General features: G+C 35.4%; 1 protein-coding gene across 2 annotated transcripts in view; it reads left to right on the forward strand.

Annotated features, from left to right (window-relative positions):
• GRIN2B (glutamate ionotropic receptor NMDA type subunit 2B) overlaps positions 1-21,555 on the forward strand; it is a 352,876-nt gene that overhangs the window by 311,171 nt on the left and 20,150 nt on the right. Inside the window, exon 14 of one of the 2 annotated variants that reach the window (XM_087723270.1) lies at positions 17,281-18,166. The exons of the other annotated variant lie outside the window; for it this stretch is intronic. Within the exon in view, the coding sequence (XP_087579396.1) occupies positions 17,281-17,331 (51 nt within the window). The 3' untranslated portion in view covers positions 17,332-18,166. Of the gene's footprint in view, positions 1-17,280; positions 18,167-21,555 lie in introns of those variants that run through there. 2 annotated transcript variants of the gene reach the window in all.

The raw sequence follows: 21,555 nt of genomic DNA on the forward strand, positions 1-21,555 counted from the left end.
ATAACAGATGTGATTTAATGTCTGCCAATGTAGCAATACACCATCTTATGTTATATTTTGCCATAATGTGTGGTGCTTCAGGAATATGGTGAGTGGGATATTTTGTATGTCACCAAAAACATCAGAGAAAACGTGTTGCCTTGTTTCAACGCTAATCTACTGGTTTTAAAACTTTTCCTGAAATTGTCTTCTAGTAGGTAAATCTGTATTTCTTCTACTTGCAAAAATCCAACATAATTTCAATTTGGATTCAAATGTTTTTTTAACATTGCTCATGGCAAGGGGGGTGGGGAGATGAGTAAAACCCCAGATTTCTTCATTTAAATCTGCAAAATATTCCATGACTTCTAAATGAAGCCATTAACATGATACTGATAAACTGATTACCCTTTTTCTCTTTAGGTTATTATATAGAAACTAGAACAGGCATGTATGAGTTGAGTTCCTTTACATTCATTTAGCATAGCATTCTTACCAGAAAAAGCTAGTATGTTGTTTATTTCTATTTCCCATCTGCTGCAAAATGGGATTTCTTTGGTTTTGGCCCATTTTGTCCACCAGATGACCAGGAGCTCAGGTTCCTGACATCAAAAGAAGAGGGAAATAAACTTTTCTTATCTGCTTTTATGCCCTCTCCTGTAAGTGCTTCCCTGCAATTGAACATTCTAAGTTTGTCCAAGTGAACATGTCTATTGACCTGCTGGACACTGCTCCAATATGAAGAACATATTAATGGGACACTAGTCTTGTCCCTCAAGGGCTTATTTCCTGTTCGTAGCCAAATAGGCTTTTAAGCCATAATCCCTGTTCTTAATATTCCTTACATCCTCACCACTGGAAAGGTTGGTTGGGTTTATAAATCACCAGTTAGAGATCCAGCTTCATTTCCATTTTTGGAACCTATCAAACTAAACCTCAAACAAAGCTCAAGCATCTCATAGGCAGTAATTCTGAAGCCACTTTCTAGGTTTTAAATGTTCCTGGATTATAATGCTGTACAATAATATGATTTATTATATTATCCTATAGACTATATGCATACATTATTATAAAAGGGAGATATGCTTTATTAGTAAGTCCACTGAATGTCAAAACTTAATAAGAAGATGAAATGTCAATTCGTATAACCAGAACAGTAACAAACTAATAGCCAATGGAGCCAAGGGCCATGCCTCTTCTAAATGAGGTATATTTTAGACTTGTTTCCTGAAATTCCCAAAGAGTACAAAGATCAACATTGGAATTAAATTGATGAACTTCAGAGTAAGATTTGTTGCTCTTTTTCATGATGAATTAGTGGGCTGAGTGGATCCAGAGGATGGTTTGTATGTGACAAAACTGATGCTCATGCTAACTGAACACATTTTTACCATGCCACTACAAAGTTATTCGAAATAAATTTTTACTCATGATTTGTTTTTACCATAGGCCAATTTAAATTTGGATCCAATCAGTCAAGCCAGTATAGCAAATTGATAATTTGAACTATTCAAAAGAAAAAAAATGCTGATGTTATAAGTCAGTTGTTACATAATTCATTTAACTTATGAAAAATGCTAGGTTACATTCTTTGAACACCCAATCATATTGAGTCAACTGTGTTAACCATCATAATAAGCTCTGGTACAGATGAAATAATTGAATATAAAAATGTATGTCTCAAAACCCCCTGAGTATGCATGGGCACATTCCAAACATAAAATTCACTATTTTTCTTGATTGGTTTTAATTCAATGTTTTTTTCAAAGCAGAAACAATGCAACATTTCTTAACATTGTTACTAATGTTATGTATTCATGTTGTGCCATATATATCATCCGCTTATTTAATTGCGGTTATATGTAGATATAAATGTACATATGTATAGAAGCTTATTATAGCGTTATATTCAGGTTGGGGGAAGAGGGTAATTTTTTATATGTACAGTATTTCCTTATTAAGCAAAGGCATGGGGTAGGGGAAGGGGAGTTGACTTATGAGTTGTGGTTTTCCTTGATCTGTGGTGTTTGAAGTTGTTTCAGTGATTGCTTTTGCCAGTTTGGGAAATTTATCTGGATGTTCTATATGTGTGCTAAGAAAGGGACTCATGTTAAGGGAGGTTGGGGCTAGTGTTGGGAGGGGAGGAAAGGGTGTTAATAGTTTCCTTAATTAGAACATGTATTGATTGCTAGAGACTATACGTTTGAGATGATATATTTGAAACACCAGACAAGCTCCTACTTCAGGACCATCTACTCTTCTTCCCACTAAACATTATGATTGTTTCTTTTTTTCTTGTTCTGGGCTATTAGTAGCATTCACTATCTCAAGACCCATGGGTTTTTAATTCACAGTCTCTATCTCTTGTTCATTTTTTTTTTTTTTTTTTTTTTTTTGCAGAGAGGTTTCCTGTTTTAATAACCTCCCTTTGTTTACCGGAGATAAAATTCTGGATCAATTTAACATCCATCCTAGCAGCTCTCCTCTCATGTTCAGATACTCCCATATTCCCTTCAAAATCTTTAGAATCTTTGCTGTCCTTCATCTCTTCCCTCCCACCCCATCCCCCTTCTTTGGTAGCTATGTTCACCCAAACAAACGTGTGTTGTGAAACACACACATTCAAACCACAGAAATGAGAAAACACAATGAAAATGCTGTATACAACCATGATTGCAACCTTACTTTTCTTATTCACTATTCTCATTACTCATACGAATATCTACTTCCTTGAAGTTTATTGCTATCTGTGTTAAGATAATAGCCAATATTACAATTCAGCTAGTTAGATAATGGCACAAACAAACACTAATATGTTTAACTTGTGACTGTGATAAATACTTGAAATTATTATAAAATTAAGGCATGAACAAGTAGACAGATGGTTTTTTTATTGCATATCTTTCTTTCTTTTGTCAGTTGATCAATAATTTGAGATCAGGGCCTCTTATACTGCCTGAGAAAAAGTGTAAGATTGCCTCTTCACCATCATTCCATTCATGGTTAAAAGTTGATATACTGTAATTGAACCTTAAGCTATGATAGTAGAATATGCTATTTTGATCACAGTTCAGATTATGCTAGGCGGGCTGTCTGAACCATTTAGGCTATTTCCATATGACATTAATTAATTCCATAGTGAAACCCTTAATTGGAAGACAATTTTCAATTGTTTTCACTTCTGTCAGCCTCATAACATCAGGTAGACAATGCTGTAAATCAGTCCATTCTCACTGAAGTGGACCAAAAGGAGAGTTAGCAATAGCAATAGCAGTAGACTTATATACCGCTTCATAGGCCTTTCAGGCCTCTCTAAGCGGTTTACAGAGAGTCAGCATATTGCCCCCAACAATCTGGGTCCTCATTTTACCCACCTCGGAAGGATGGAAGGCTGAGTCAACCCTGAGCCGGTGAGATTTGAACCGCTGACCTGCTGATCTAGCAGTCAGCCTGCAGTGCTGCATTTAACCACTGCGCCACCTTGGCTCAGAAATATGATTTAAGAAAAGTTAGAAATATGATTTAATCAGTATCTCACCTCATCAATTGCTGCAATGCTGGAATAATGAAAATTCCCCTGTCCCTACTTCAAATAAAAAGAAAATAAATTGTGAACACCCACCACTATACATCTTCTTTATATAATGTGGATACATATTGGACTATCTGCAAGCAAAACAAACAGAGCAGTTGTTACTTATATTATGAAAGAATCAGTTCTCTTTCTGAAAAAATACCTGTGATGCTGGAAACATAATGCAGTAACCACATTAACGTGGTAAATGGATCTACGTGATATTATGGATCTAGATTGTAGCATGAGTCTTTCTGTGAGGGACCTAAATGATTTTCTTAAGCCTGAAGGCAGGATTAAGGATGATCAGATTTGAACTGCAAATATCCAAGTCCTAAATTGGGGAAGAATTTAAAAATTTAATTAAAAAGAAAGATAAATGAATTTGGTGCTTGATATTTGAATAACGAGTGAGGATGGCTGAAACAGATTTTATAAGGATTAGGGAATTACCTGGAAGTTGCCTACAAGAATTAAGATCATGTTCTCTGATAATGTTGGTTGTATTCCTTTCCTAAGGAAGGACTTGTTTGTGTCCAGGAACCAGGTAGCATGGTAAAGCAACAGCAAAGAAAAGAAAAGGAAACCACTGACACCTATCAGCACTGCAACAATAAGATGCAATTTCCTTAGGATTTAATTAGACAGGAATAGAACAGAAAAATGCTGATTCATCCCTTGACACAAACCAGTGTTACAGGATGGGCAAACTCAGTGCTCTCTTAGGAACAAGATTTAAAACGGGGGTTGAAAACCCAATGAAGGCATCTGGGAATACTTCCAAACAAAGCATATGGTTGTTGTCACTCACATTGTTATTTTCTAATAATGCCTTTCTAGGTACCACAGGTATTCTTGTCAATAAAATGGTAGGCACTTTTTTATAGGTTGCCAGACTTCTTCTTTTAATGTACATCTAAATCTAACAATCAGTGTAACAGGAAGCATAATATCACAGGAGATACAGACAAGCAGATTGGTGATCACAGATATCAGCAGCCTGCTTTTGGCTGATCAAAATGACTTATTTCATCTAAATTTTCTGTACTCACAGTTAATATTAATCTTACCTATTCTGTCTTTTGTGTTCTCTTATGAGAAACCTCTCATATTCTCTCACGTTTCATTTTTATCATCTTCTTTTCAGTGCCGAATCATTAACCATTCTATCATGACTTGAGTTGTTAGTTGCTCTTCTCTTTGCTCTTTTGAATTTATCAGCACCTTTTTCTAAAGATTGAAAATAGAATTTTAAAAAATCATAATGTGATAAATGTTTGTAGCACTGCATGATAATATTTAAAATTGTCCTATTGAACAGGACTTTTTCTTCTACTTCTATTTATTCAGAGGCTTAATGATCCAGATATCGGTTTGCATTCTAATAGCATGGTATCCATGGAATGGAATCCACCAGGAAATTGAAGACACATTTTTGGATTATGTCCATTATCAATTTGTAGATGCATGGCTTTATATGGGAGTTGGTTGGGAAATTCTTCTGTAGAGAATGATATGGGAAAGCAATATTTTTAGTATGGTAAAATTTGAGTTAGAAAATAAGAGAAAGGGTAATTTAATTAAAATGTATCTTCAGCAACTATAAAAGAGTATTCAGATCCCTCTCTCATAGACTGAAAAGAATTATAGAATTTTATTTCATTTGTTTGTTCTCAAGTTGATATCTAATCTGGCCATCTTTTAAAGTTGAGTGAGGCTCAGTGTAGATTACTATTCTAAACAATCTGCCATTTCAGTTATTGTGCCTTCTAAAAAAAAAACTTCTGCTCTTTAAAGATTTGCTTAATAATAGTTCCCCATGGGAGACTTCTTGCTGAAATTGGCTGACCAATTCTCCATCCAGTTCTCATGGTTTATTTGTTGGTTTATGTGTGGTGCTTATCAGAATAAATGTCACTAGTGCCTTTCATTAATGTAGCAACTTGTAACTCACTGTTTTCTGTATTACTAACAACATTTTACTGGCCTAGAGTGCGTCTATCTTTATATGAAGCAAAAGATCACTAGCAATGTTTCTACCTTTGACTTCTTTAAAATAGTCCTGCCAATTTAAGAATTAATTGCACAAAGCTTAGGGGCATGGGATGGGAAGATTGCTAACATGACTGAAGATGGACACTATTGGGCCCTCTACAACTATATCCAGTTCATTGGCAAAAAGAAGTAAGGTTCTATGCTTAGCAGGGAGGACAAGACAGGTGCACAGAAAGGCAAAATCTGGCTTGGCAGCACTACTTGTGATTACAAATTAAGCATGAATCAGCAGTGTTTTGCAGCTAACAAAACAGCCCAAACAATATTTTGCTACATCAAAGTTGTAATGTAAAGTTCATAGGAAATGGTGGTTCTCCTGTACCTTGTGTTGATCAAACACAATCTAGAATACTATGCCCAGTTCTGGTTGCCACAATTCAAGGAGGAGGCTGAAGAACTGAGCACAGTAGGAGGGAAAAAGGGACAAAGATGATGAAGAACTTAGAATTAAATGCTGTGAAGAGGAGTTATAGGAACTGGGTATTAACCTGAAGAAGAGAGGGCTAAAAGGAAATGTAATAGCAGTTCTTCCAAAAATTAAAGGTGTGTTGATTACAGGGAAGAAACTGTAGATTTATTCTCCATAACTTCTGGGTGTAGGACAAGAACCAATGGGTGGAAGCTTCATAGATGGAGACCAAAACTCAAAGTAAGTGGGAATTTTCTGCCGATGAAGCTATTAAATAGTAGAGCAACTTGTCTCCTGGAATCAAGCAAAGGCTGGACAAAATTTGTCTGGGGAACAAAGATTTGAGGATTCCTTTCAGGTTAGAGTTTGGATGAAAAAGTCCCACTTTTATGATTTTATTAGTCTTCAAAAATTAGGGTGATTTTAGGGTGATCTGATTTTAGTAACCTTTAACTGGGCAAAACAATGCATCATTTTGAGCCAAGGTACCTCAAATGGACTAACTTACATTCAAAATCCAGGATCATGATTTCCATAGAATTGACATTTGGCAAGTTTTATAAAACACTTTATGATATAAGCATTATCGTAAAGCAATTTATGACCTAATACAAAATGTCATAAAAGGCTTCCTCTGCTGATGTTTGACTGGCTATACTATTCACCGTGGGTTCCCCCCCCCCCCCCCAAGGCATACACACCTAGGAATGTATCCCAACATTTTCCCAGTAAAAGCAGTATATTAGAAGTTTTGTCACTGTTGGAGGCATTGAGGACCTGGTAAGGAAATATCTCTGAAACAATGACCCAACAGGGCACAACTTGCCTAGTATACAAATTGGAGTCTATAAAACAGGAGCTATATAAATGGGATGAATAAATTGCTTGCATCTTAACCATTATCCATGTCCTTACTTCATACTATGTTCATTTTATCCAATTGCCTGAAAAAAGAAAACTAAGAAGTCCCTAGGAAAGCTGAAAAGCCATCAACCCTTCTTTCCCCTTTGCCTAAGAAGTAGAAGACAGGGTGATGCAAATGATTGTACAAATGAGGAAAGGACAATGCACAAAGTTAACAGCGGTATTTTCTGTGGTTTCAAATATGCCACAGCAGAGTTACAAACAAATCAGCACAGCTGCCAAACAAATTATGGCTTATGATCGCATAAGCATAGAGCTGATTCTGAAGTGCTAGGAAGACATCATATGAATGTGCCTTAAATGTTGTGTACTATTATAATATGTACCACCACGTTGTACCTTTGCTAGCTGTGTTATTTTTTCATTTAACACTATGAACCACTCCATCCAAAACTTTACTGCAATTAATTTTATTAAAATAAACATGCTTTTTGATTTTTTCTTCTCTATAAACATTCACAGAAGAGGAAATTATGCCAAAAGCATAATATTAAAGTGAAATTTGAATCCAGCTCTCCAAAGTATAACCCTGGCTTCATAAACCAAATTGATAAGGCAATTAAAAATATATTCAAAGTTTAGGATTGGGTCAAAATAATATTAATAGTTATTGTTAATTATTTACAGAAAATAAACTTCCTGTACCATAGGGATTAAAATTTCTCTAGGAATAACAGATTACAACGAATGTATTTAATGATTAAGCAGTTCTGAAAAGAATCAGCTCTGAAATCTGTACCATATGGTCTAACTATCCTCAGTTCAACAACATTTTTATTCTGAGATTGTAATATCATGCTTGTATTTTGAATCTGAAATTTGGATATAATGGACTAGAACTAGACTTTATTTAGAAACTATTCAAGATAGAATTAAAAACTGAGAGTTGACTAGCAGTGATTATACATCTGGCAAGTTACTTGTGGAAATTTGCTTGGATTTTCTGTAACAGAGAGCAAGAAATTACTCTCCTAGGAATAGTCATATACTCAACATTAACTGTTGAAATATCAAGGTCTCAGTAGATGAAATAAAAATATTAATCTCCTCTAATAAATTTATTTGTGTGAATTTCTAACTGAACAAAAGAGAAGAGTGAGCTGATGGCAAGGGCTAGGCAGCATATAAATGTAATAAATTATTATTTTTATATTGTACTAAAAGTACATAATAGAAATAGGATGTAGTGATCACCTAAGTTTGAAAACGTTGAATGTTAATTTTATTGCAAGGAGCAGTGTGCCAAAATTTGTTGAGGTGAGAAGTACATTTTTGTTACTTTTAAGAACAAGAAATAGTGTATTTACTTTTTTTCTAGTTTATTTTGATGTTGCTGTATGTAGCAGCAGTAAACATAACATATTAATATGCTAATGAACCACTTTTTCCCTACTAAAAGTAAACGACCTTAGTGCCATTGAAGTTACCCCTGGAAGAACAACGTTCTGCCCAGTTCAAGGGACGGTTTTTGCTCTTCCCTCATTGGGAATTCCTCCTTTGATCATTTTAAATGATCTTAGGCCAGGGCTAAATATGACTCATTTTCTCTGTCTCAGATTCAGATTCAGACTGGCATATTCAGACTTGATACCTGCATCTCAAATATCAACTTTGTAGGAGTATTTCCTAGACAAATATCTTTCTGTAAAAATGAAGGAAGTAGAAAGTTCCTGTCCAGAGTTAGTCAGATGAAAAGAAGTTAGGAAGGATATTTGGCCTGGAAGTCACATCCTAAGGGGACGTACATGTAGTTTTAAATTTTTTACTTAAAAATATTAAAATTACATGTTGCCAATTTTTAAAATATCTAGGGACATCCAGAGCTTAGAAGTGGCCCAGTTCTCCCTTAAAATCTGAGAAAATGTGTTCTTGTTTGTGCTTTGTCTATTCTTACAGTCTGTCATCACCTTTAAGTGGTTAGAATGGATAACACTCTCAAAAGTAGGACAAACTCTATATCAGCATGCAGATACCATGTCTCAGATCTTCACTTGCCAACTGAGAGTGGCTACATGATACAGCTTTCCCCCCTATAGACCCCTCAACTGTTTCAGATACAGGCTGGGTGATCTTCGAGTAGCCTTTATTCCAGACATTTTCCTTTAACAACCAAAAACTTCCCTACTTTCACAACCACTTTTTGCTTTTTTTTCTTATCTCACATCCTTGTATATACACAGAGGGCCAGTTTGGTGTAGTGGTGAAGGTGAGGTGCTGGTGTACAAACCAGGAGATTATAAGAGCTGCGGTGGCACAGTGATTAGAGTGCAGTACTGCAGGCTACTTCAGCTGACTGCTAGGTTCGGCAGTTCAAATCTCACCGGCTCACGGTGACTCACCCTTCCATCCTTCCAGGGTGGGTAAAATGAGAATCCAGATTGTTGGGGGCAATATGTTGACTCTGTAAACTGCTTATAGATAGTTGTTTCTATTTTGTTATTAATTCCTATGGTGTGAATATAATTGAGCAAATTTTCATTTATTATATTATTTGTTCATTAGATTTCTATACTGCTTTTCTTACATAAACTCAAGGCACTATATGTTGTCTAGTTTTCACTGCAATCGCTGCTCTATGAGAAATGTTGGACTCAGAGTAACTAACCTAAAACTATCCATTGAATTTCTTTTGGTTGAGAAGCTACTGGTGTCATTCTAATACCTCTACACCACACTGTCTGTTATACAAAGATTTCATCTATATCCATATGCAACTATATGCATCTTGCATCAATATTGGAATGGCATTTGGATAAATCTCACTATTGTGATAATCCTGTCAATATTTTTCACTTCATGTCTTCCTTCCTTCCTTCCTTCCTTCCTTCCTTCCTTCCTTCCTTCCTTCCTTAGCTTCATCACTTATTCCTAAACAGGACAAAATTTAAAACAAACCTACAGCAGGAAGGCAAGTCCTGATGTGCCTGGAAACAGATTCTGTCTTTGAATAAAGGGCATCTTCACCAAATGGTATAATTAGTGGGTGGAACAGAGGCATGTGATAACCTTTCGTGATATCTCAGCTCTTTTGAGATTCTTGTAATGTCAGTCTCTTTCATGGCAGATAGTTTAACCAAGAGCTGTGAATTCTAGAAAGGAAATGGGAAAGGTTGCAGAAGTAATATAGAGTGTTCAACGAAGGAATGTAAAGGTCAATATTCTTCTTACCCTAGGCCTTGAAATTGTTCTCTGTGTGAGTGTGTGTGTGTGTATGCGTGCATGCGCACGAACATAAAGAAGTTGATCATTGGAATGTAAAATTATAATCATTATCAAAAAGATTGGAAGCCACCAATGTATCACCTTTCCTTTCTTTTGTCTCTATTTCCTTTCTGTCTTATTCACTATTCTTTTTTATTTTCCTTATTTTCTAATATTTGTATTGCTTTATCTTATTAAAATGTCTTCAAAAATTATAGTAAACTGGGAATGTACTATTCTATTTTATATTTTCTGATTTTTAATTTTGAGGGTTTTTTTTTCAGGGACTTGTAAACCTAGATTGTATTCTAATGCTGTACTGTAAGGCTTGTCAGAATTTGCATAATACAAATAATTGATGGAGTGGGATTGCTCTATGTCAGGTAACAGTAGTGCATGTCACAGCCTTTGGACAAGCAGTGTTATCTGAGCATACTGAAATGAGTTTTCAGTGAAAAAGAGTACCTGCACAATGTGTGGGTGAAGAAAATCAAGTAAAATATTTGGGATAATGGTATGTGATTGTTTGGCTGCTTATTGAGATTTTGTTTTGGAATAGTGCTGAATGTATTAGAAAGGATTTCTAAAAAAAAATCAAGGTGTCAGTGATGAGTTAATTGTGCATCATGCATGACACTGGAGGCATTTCCTTTGATGCTTCTGCAATGACTCTTGGCAGTTTCACATAAGTAGATTTGGTGACCCAAATTCATTGAAAATGTATTCCTGTTGCAGTTTAAAGGTAGATGCCTGAAAGGTATACCATAAACCAGTTGCAGCTGCAAATTTGCTGCCCATTTCTGAGAAGGATGATATAAAATTGATCAAATTCACTGAGCTTTCCAATGTTTAACTCTACATTAAAGTGGGGTGTTAGAGTGTTTGAGATTGATTTTGTGAGTTCTCTCTTTTCAAAAAACTTACTGAGAAGTTTCTAATTGAAGTTTCCTATAGAAACAGCACTTTGTCAACATTTGCCTTTTATAAAAAAACAAACAAAATATCTGGTTTGCAATATATGCAGAATTTGAATTGAGAAGTGCTGCAATCCTATATGTATATATTCAAATATCAGCCAATTGCATTCCCAGTGCTTACTCAAAGTTAAGCAAGCAAAGATTTTCAGTACTATGATAATTTTGTATATTAAACTGACCTGAAAGATTAAATTACAATGTGAAGTAAAAATTCATGAAATGAATGGTTTTTTTAAAGGTTAGATTTTCTTTTGTCTGCACCAGGAGGGAGGCAAATGTTTTTCAAAAGTTACAAATTTCAAAGAAAAGCTTCCCAAATAGCAAGGAATTGTAGTCTAAATGATATTGTAGGATTTAGAATGATCAGGCCCAGAGTATTTCATTTCTTCTCTTTTTTGTGGAATTTCATAACTTCTATGGCCATAACTATGAGGTTAAATCCCCTACTTTATCTCATCCAGAATCAACTTTCAACCAGAGTTGCTTTACTTTATGTTTGTACTTATGTGCAGTCAGACAAGGATTGATAATATTGCCCAGTTCATCTGTGTAGTTGAATGTGATCCCATTATGGATAAAACACAAGAAACAGGAAATATGTGTGACTATATTTCCTTCCTTGTTCCCCTGTTTTTTACTAACTTTTCTGGTTCTGTCATGACAGGTGAGGAGGAAATTGTCTGAAAGGTATTATGGTAAATGCCAGTGTTGTTGTTGATGAAGGTGGGCCTTTTGTATTCACCTAAAATCTGTAAAAATAGCAAAACTACTGTAATAGAATTCTTTTCACTCTTCAACAAGATACTGCAGTAATTGGTGTTGCAAATAATTATATGCATATCTTGATAAGTTATTCCTTGATGAATGGCCATCTGTACAAACTCAAGAGGGAACCTGTGTAAAACGTAGAAGGAGGAGATGATGAAAGAGATGAAAAAGATATCTCTGATGTTAATTTCCTAGGTACAGACATAAATACATAGATCTGATATTTGAAAAACCCTAATTGGAAACAAACATGTTAAAATTTAATTTCATGCATGTGCTGGCAGACTCATTTATGGTTGGAAACCTGTAATTTTGTAGTCAAAAATACTTTTTTTAAATTGATCAGAATTATCCAGCTTCAAAGTGTTTGCAACGGTATTCTAAATATGATCATAAGATGGAATCTATAGCCAAAACTTTTTCTGTTTAGCCACCCAGTTCAATGGATTTGTCAGTTACAGCATGGACTGACGATTTTTAAAAAGTTTAACTAAACATGTGAAGATCCCATGTAATTCTGGCATACATGAGGGAAATTAAGGTACTATCAATAAGCATCTTATGGAATTTATTATAAAGAATGTACATTTGACCAGATAGCTGTATTAAATTAGATCTGATTTTATTCTGGCATGATATAATCTGAATTTATTCTGCCAGGATATAATTTTTCCTTCAACTCCTTTTACATAAGGGAAGTCATATCTTCTCTAGGAAAGCCCTGATTTTCCCAGTCATTTGCCTTGTTAGTGTTACACACAAGCAACCAGAGTCACTCATAAATATCTAAAGTAAGAAACTTTATTGTTCTCTGTCTAAGTTACAAGAATCTTCCCAGGCTGCTTGCCTTCCTCTGGGAACAACCAGCTAAGGCTTCAAAGATCTTGGGGGAGGTAAACTTATGCCTCTTGTACCTGTGCAAGGACTAGGTTAAGTTGCCTCCTCTCCTCTCTGTAAGTTTCCCTAGAGTTAGTTCAAAAATGCCTTCTGCTCTGACTGCTATCATCCTCTTTAGTAAAATTGATGGTTGTTAATATCCTGAAAATAGAAAGACAGTAATGTGACTGTAACATGATTTAAGTTTTGTTGCTGAAAGTAAAGGGAAAAGTGAAGGTTGTGGCATGAATGTGGGAGGGAGAGAGGGAAGACAGAAGGAAGGGATAATGTAAGATGAGGTGGAGGGGAAGAGTGGCAATTAGGAATAGTCATGTTTCTTTGACACATGATATTCTTTACATTTACTGCAAGTGGGGTAGCCGGGGGGGGGGGCGGTCTTTTAGATGAAAATTCACAGTTTCATAACTTAAGCAGCCCCAACTAGCATATTTGCAGGGCTGATATTGCACTAAAATGCTAGCGTTAAGGATATATGTCTTTAATCAGACCAATAGTCCAGCACTACTAATTGTCTTTACATTGACTGTTAACTGTTCTTTAAATGACACATGTATGTATGTGCAGACACACACGCATGTGTATGTGTACATGTGTATGCACATATATACATGTATATATTTGGGTGGGAGAGAGGATGTACACTATGCTCCCTAATAAATTGGATGAATGTATGCTACCCACATTTTTAATTTTAAAATAAGTAATTAAAAGATGGAGACATAACTACCTCCCTAAATCATTATGTCGATTTGATGGCTTTCCAGTTATTGCTGAACTACTTTCAGTAATTTTAACCATCCAGTCCAGTGATGAAGGATATTAGGAGTTATACAACACTACATGAACATCCAGAGAGCTATGAATTTGCCTACCCTTGTATAGATGCACCCACTTCACCAAGCAATCTCTTTAATTGTGATTTTGTCCCTTGTAAAATATGGGTCAATACGCGTTAGCTGCTATTCATCAAATGCCTTGTTGAAAGCAAACATCTGCAGGAATATAAATGGTGTACAGTGAAATGATTTCCTATCTAACCTTTCAATTTGCACTTGGATGAGTCAAGGAGGCGGCTCACCACTTGTGATACTTTTGGTCAACTGATTGGTCCGGCCAGCAACTGTTTTTCAAATACCAATGCCATTTTTCTCCAGACTTTTGTCTGGAGACTTTTGAGACTTTTGTTCCAGACCTCCTGGATCATTTTAAGAAGAGAGAAAGGGAAACAAAGAAATAATGCTAACTGGGCTCCTTTACCTATCAATCAAGGCAGCAAAAAAGTGAATATCTCCTTTTAAGGTTGAGAGAGAATAGTTGGATGAAAACTGAATTGGGGTTCATGAGGAGGTGGGAAAAATTCATTGGAGAGGGGGGTCAATAAACAGAATCAGAAATTTGATTTTGGGCAAGATCTGCTTGGGAAAATCATTAATTTGCCTTATTTTTTCTGATTGTAAATATGTTCAGGAGCAAATGTATGGGCAAAGAAACAGCAAGGTGTTTAGTGCTCAGTTCTTGTCAGAGTCTTTGGAATTTAGCGAGTTAATCCCACATTCTTTATAAAATTGTCAACTTAGAAAATTGTGGGAACCTCCAAACACAGCCACAGGCCAGGGCAACAGTGTGGCCTGCAATTTCTTTGTATTCAAAGAGAATGAGTGAGATAGAAGGACATGGTAATTACAAAGTTCTGACCAATAAAATTTGCTTACAACTTAAAGCTAAGCCAGGAAATACATATTAACTAAGACAAACCCAACACAATAACCATACATATTTAAAACAATACCATGTTATAAGTCTGGCTTGTATAATTCATAATAAAGTGAAACAAGCATTAATTTAGAAACCATCCAGATTAATGAGAATAGGATAGGGTAACCAGTATCAACATTAAGCTAATAGTCAAATAAAGTTCTCTCATCTCTTAAATGCCATCAATCTTTCTCAGACATGAAGAAAAATGGGGAGCTGATTTCAGAGTCATAGAACCAAATGCTGAAAGGTCCAGAATCTGGCACTGATAAGACCTACAGCAAGGAAAAAATAAAGAATGCTCTACTCACATCAATGTAAAGAACAAACAGATTTGTAGGGAGAAAAAGGACAGACCAAAAGCTTTAAATGCCAATAACTTAAACTAGGATGTGGTGCAAATAGGGACGCAGGGAAGAGACCTGTAGCGTAAAGAGATATGAGAATATTATGGAAACGCCAGAATAGCTGAGTGGTATTGTTTGGAAGTAAGATATTGGAAACACTATCTGGGATGATACTGTAATAGTCAAAATGTGAGAGTCATGGTGTGCACTAGTAGCCAAAAGTTTCCTCCATCAGAAACCCCTGGATTTGCTTTACTTCTTTTTGTGGTTTGAAAATTTTATTAGTTTTAACATTTTTGACAGTTGTTTCCGCTTGCTGAGATTTCTGGTTCCGAATCTCTCCATCTGTTGCCATCTCCTTTTCTTGCTTCTCCCCAAATTGTTTTGGCCATAAAGATGCAATTTCTTACAAATTTTCTATGAGGAAAAAGTAAACAACAACAAAAAATGTGCAATTGTGAGATATAACAAAGAATGGCAATAGAAAACCCTAACTCAGCATCTCTTCTTAGACAATTTTGAGATTTGGTGCATTTCTTTTTTCTTTCAGGCCATTTCTCAATGGCATTTCCAAACTAAAGGTTACTGGACATTTTCCTGCATATTTTCAAATGTATATTGTTTGCTTCAAAGAATATTGGGGTTGAAAGTAGTTTAAAAAACATGGGAACCATATCAAAATGTGTCAATGGTAAAACATCTGTTTTCTTTATTGTAAAGGTACATGAAAACTTTAAAATGTACCTCCATTTTTGTGGATTCTTTATAAATTTATACAGCATACAATACTTGAGCCTCTCTTTCAGTGTTGACTTAAAGGAAGCTTCCAAAATCTCTTAAGATCACTATACTAATAGAATAATCATAATACGGATCCAACAAAAGTTGGACAATATTTGGTTGTGACAGTTTTATAACTCAAACTCTAATTTATTCTTTTTACAAATAAGCACCATCAATTTCCAAAGAATCCTCTCCTAACAAATGATTGCAAACATCTCATTTATTTCAGCAAGCTTTGCACGGGAATTAATTGGACAATTTTATTCTGTCCTTCTTGTTTTGATATCTTAGTCCTGTTGTTAGCCTAGTGGGGATGAAGGGAAATGTACATCCCTTGTTTCCCCTACATCACAAATCTCCTATACAAAGGGAGATTGTTACTACAGTTGACTACATATGAGTATCTCCCTTGTATAAGAAAATCCTGATTGTACAGAGTTGCCAATGACAAAGGAACTAGCATTTCAAATGTTTAGTGTTGAAAGGGCAGGGATGGAAAGGGCAAGGACATATTTTCCCACCACAATACAATTTTGAAAACTTGAACAAGAGCATTTTTTGGGATGTATTCATATGTTTGCTTGCCATTTTACCGAGACTTCATTGGGAGAAGCACTTGAAATAATGTGAATGAATGACAGGTAATATTTCAGCATTTATTAGCTTTATAACAACATGGCTACAAACGATCATAGATTTTGGTTACCCTATGGATTCCAAAGATAGAAAATATTATTGTCTCTAATAATTCAGTAAGAAATATCCTAATGGTAAATGAAACTGAAAATATTGTTTTATCAGCTAAATGAAGTGATCTGAAACTTCTAATAACAAATAGATAAAACTTATTTAAGAATATTTAAGACTCTTGCTGCAGACTCTTACTGATATTCAGTAGTTACAATTAATGTTTAAAGACTAACAGAGGTCTTGGAAGGTTAACAATCTTAAGGGAAGTCTTAAGCAATTAATACTTCAGAGATTAACCTAGAAATAAGCAGTTAATATTGCTGAGGCTAAGCCAGAAATCTTGGTTTCTGGTCAATGCCTCAGAGGACTAAGGGAAATGGAAAAGCAAGTGGTTAAAAGCAATCTTAAAAAAAAAAGAAAGGAGAATAAGGCTTGGAAGAAACTAAGTTCATGGAGGAAATTTAAGAAAAAAGACCTACAGAGTTTACTTAATTTCTGGATTAATAAGGGAATGGAAAACAGAGTTACTTGTCATTGTCTTCTGGCTTGCAAGGGATGGATACTAATTAGGGAAGAGAGAGAGAATATAGCTGCTCATTTAAACGGGAGACTCATTATCCTCTATATATAAACAAAGTAGACAGAAAAAAGAGGAAAATTGCAATAATTCTTATTTTTTCTGATTGTATTGAAACTGGATTAGCTTCTTTTTGGATAAAGATGAAAAAGGCAGAAGAAAGAGAAGGGGAAGACAGTCCTCTCAGTTGAGCAGAAACCTGCTCTTTTTGGAGTTGCTAGATAGTTTGAGAAATCTAGCAATAAGACAAAATTAAATTCTGACTTCAAAGTGATGTGAAATTATTAATAAGCTATAAGTAAGAAGTAAAGGAATAATCTGCTTCTTTCTTTTTGTTTTTCTAGGCTGAAAGACAGGATAAGGACTTTCTTTACACAATGAATAATGATTGGTAGAAGCTGTCAATTATTCTTCTTCTGGAAAGGCTTAAGCAGCATCTGATAAAATGTTGAATACTAGACTTATTCCAAGATATCACATTCAACATATGAATAAGAAAACGTAAAAGTAGTTTGTGTACAGTATACAATTTTATCCATGTATTCTACAGTATATATAATATACAGTATAGTGTTCACTTTTGACTTAAATAAGAAGGTTCAAATAAGCATACTTTATTTAGTGACTACTTTGATGGCTCTTTGCCTTACACAAATGCCTGTAATTTTACCAGTGTTACCAGAGGAATACAAACATTAAGAGTGTTCATTAACATTGCTTCCAGAGCTCACTGTATCACTTGGGGCATATCTAGCCTGGGTTTCAGTACTGGAGTTGAATAGCTTCTTCTGTGCCTTTTCCATACTTGACAAGAGCCCTTCTCTTCAGCTGCAGACTGGTTTTAACAAAACGTCTGGAAGCTTCCTACTGATTCCACTTCTTGTTAGATATGACCTTTGGCCAATCACTCACCCTCAGCCCAACCCACTTCAATAGGTTGTTGTGGGGAAAATAATAGGAGGAAGATATGCTGGATACATTTGCTGCCCTAAATTATGTGTAAAAACAAAGACAGGATGCAAACGAATAAAGGTGGCACATAATCATCATGGCTTATTACAGGTTATTACAGAAAGTGCCCAGAATTATTTGATTAGGATGGACAGCAATATCAATTTGAAGACTAAATAAATCATACAAAGGATATCTTACTCACCTCAATCACATCATTTGCATTATGGTCAAATAGTATGATCTTATGCCCTTCCTTCCTCCATCTTTGCGCATATAGTCATCTCCTCTTACAATCCTTTACATGGTCAATATTATCACAGTGGAGTAATGTACTGTATTTTAGCCAAAAATCTATTAATTGTTTTTTACTTTCCTGAAATATGATTGACTGCTGACTTGATCAGCTTTATCAATTTAATACTGTCTTACCTCCTAATACATCCATTTTATCTATTGTTATAAGAAAAGAAACATTTTTAGAACAGGGAAAGAAGAAAAGTTATGGAAAGACTATAACATAAAATTAAAATTATGAAAAGAGTGTTCAATAATAGAGTTAATGATCCCAATTGCCTTTCTGCTTGAACAAAGAAGTTGAGGGTATTTAATAATTATTTCCAAGCTTCTTCCTTTTGTTTGGAAAAAAAAAAGTTAAATCACACAGAAAGGCTTGTGGATTATGCCAAGCCAGCTGCTGTCATTTTTATTTACAATTGGTAATGTCTATATGAGAAGGTATATTTGCACAATTTCTCACCAGGAAAGGTCACATTTAGCTTTTTAATAGTATGTTGCTGAGCCAAAGGGACTCACTGAGAGGCTCTAAAGACACCCATTTTACATGCCTGCAAGCCACCTCTTCTTGCATAAGGTGCCAGCTTTCACTGCCCATGAGATGATATTGCAGACAGTATTTTTAACCTCATAGTAGTGACCAGGATATTTAAGGTTGTGAGAGCATTGAGCCAATTAGAGCTGCACTTGAAAGAAAGAGTGCAAGTAGGAATTCTTCTCCATTGACTCTCTGTAGTGAGCTCATCTTCAGTGTATTCTGTCTTTGAAGCAGACACTTAAGTATAGGCTATTGCACCTGTCTTTAGATAGTTCACTCTATTAGCTGCAGATGATCACTGCAGAATGTGAACTATTTGTCTCTCTGGGAGTGGACCTCTCTGATGATATATAATGTGGGAGATGGGGTATGGGTAGTTGCATACAGACAAACAGGGATACTGTACTTTCAAGGCATTTCACAAGAAAACATTTCCCTTACTGGAAACCCATCAAAATTATTATTAATAGGTTGCAAGTAATGAAATGATAGCATGAATACCCTAACAGCCTTTTCTTCCCTGCTCAAAAGCTTCTCAGTGTTAGTTACTGGTGCTTATTTGAGTGGCCCAAGTAAGTAAAAGAAAGAAAAGCAAATTAATAGGGAATCCAATTATAGGTTTGTAAATATCTAAATATTAAGGAAAGAGCTTTCTGAGACAATCAGTGTGGAAATATTAGAAGATGATGGGTGTGGGTGGCCCAGAAAAGTAGAGGGAGGGAAAATTAATATTACCCTGGTAATTTATAAATTCTGCTGCAGGCAGTAGGCAGAACTCATATTTTTGACAGGAATTTCATCAATGACCATCCAGAAATTCAGAAATGGCTTCAAATGTGAGCTTGAGGAGCAAAGGATTTCAGCATTCTCAGATTTCCCATGTTACCAATATGGCAAGAAAACTAACTTTCAACAGGCAAGCAAAGGATGTAGGGAAAAAATAGCAGCTCTCAATATTATATGGCTATGGGGAGCATTTTCAATCTCTTGCACCAACTTGCAAAAGTAGCTCCACTCTTTTGTCCCTAAAATATTACAAATCGTGGTATATAGTGTTTTAGTAAGCATCCAGAGGTTTTCAAAACTCAGCTTATCCTTTTTTTAAAAAAAATACTCTTGAATTATTCTCTTTCCTATGAAAAAGTTGTTTCTGCTGATATGACATATCGTTGAAAATTGGAGCCTCAAAATCATAAGCTAGCTAGAGCAGACGCCTGGCACAAGTTTGGGTGATTGTTACAAGTGTAACTGTGCCTTATAACTGAAACTGAGCCTACTCGTAATGGTTTGAGAAAGCTGTGAGGATATAGACTTCTCCCTTGAAACCATCACCATCTAATCATTAACCTTAAATGTGTTTATGTTAGAATTTACATTAACAGGTAAACTGACAGATTGTACCATCTATGTATATTATGCAAATTGTTTTGCATAATCTTACAGAATTATGTTGCTGATGAATAAACTGAATATGTGCAAATAATATAAAAAACAGTCACAGAATGCAGACTAAGATACTATTCAGTTAAAGCCAATCACTTTTATGGCCCATTGATTTAAGCATAAGAAATAACATGCTTAGTTACTGAACTATTAGTAAAACTTCAAGGAGCTCTATTTTTTACTTATTCATCTCTAAAGGGCACAACTCACCCAGAAAAAATATTGTGCAAACTTCATTGAAGTGAATGGGAGATAAGCAGTACCATCACAATTTCATTTCCCTGAGATTTGCTCACAAAACTGTGATTTATGCCATTTTATATGTTTGAGAGGAAGTTTAGCTTGAATGGAAGATGCCCAGAAGGTTGCACTTCTAACATGGTGACTTGGTAGCAATCTAGCAATCTTGCCTGTAAGCTGCTGAAAGATATACCACAAAGCAGTTCACTCTGTCTCTGATGATGCCAGCCACTGCTGTTGGCGAAATGTGAGACCAAAATAAAACTAGACCATGGCCATTCAGCCCAAAAGCTCATCACTGCTTGATTTTCCAGCAAGCTGTTGCAAGATCAGCAGTTTTGGTTCCACAAAGTTTTCATGCATATTTGTAAATAAAATACTATTATAAAGTCACCATATGATCTCAGTAATCTTTCATCTAAAGAAAATAAAATCCTGATTATTTAGGAAAGTGGGTGATGTTTAACAATACAGCGTGGGAGCAAATGCTTGCTTCTAGCAGATTATAAGTTGATTTTGGGGCTATCAATATTTAAAACAAGTGTCTTTAAACCCTTGCAGATTGCTTGTGTGATACTACTGGTTAAGCAAACTGGTCTCTTAATATCAGAGATTAGCATTAGGGAATCAACATGAGGGAATTAAACAGCACAGAACGCAACTCTTATATAAACTCTCTTACTGTGAGTTCATTTTTAAGACTTTAGGACGAGTTTTGCATCTCAGCTGCTAGGAACTGCTGGTTAAAGTAAGGCTTTTATTTCCTGAGAGCTACTAGACTTTCCTGCAGTACTGTTGGGAAAAACAACTCATTGTACTTACTCACATTAAGAACTTCCTGTAAGTAAGTTCTTACAGGAAGAACAGATAGTCCTCGACTTCCAACCATTCATTTAGTGACTATTTGAATTTACAAAGGCACATAAAAAGTGACTTATGACCATTTTCCACACTTATGACCATTGCAACATCCTCAGAGTCACGTGATCAAAATTCAGACTCATATTTATGAAGGTTGCAGTCTCCTGGGTCACACAAGATAAATTTTTTTGGCGACCCTCTGACAAAGTCAGTGGGGAAGCCAGATTAATTTAACAATCATATTAGTAACTTACTAACAACTGCAGTGATTCAGTTAACAACTGTGGCA

The sequence above is a fragment of the Thamnophis sirtalis genome, unplaced genomic scaffold (assembly GCF_051295495.1).
Source record: "Thamnophis sirtalis isolate CommonGarterSnake01/CBP01778 unplaced genomic scaffold, rThaSir2_p1.2 scaffold_9, whole genome shotgun sequence".
NCBI lineage: Eukaryota > Metazoa > Chordata > Lepidosauria > Squamata > Natricidae > Thamnophis > Thamnophis sirtalis.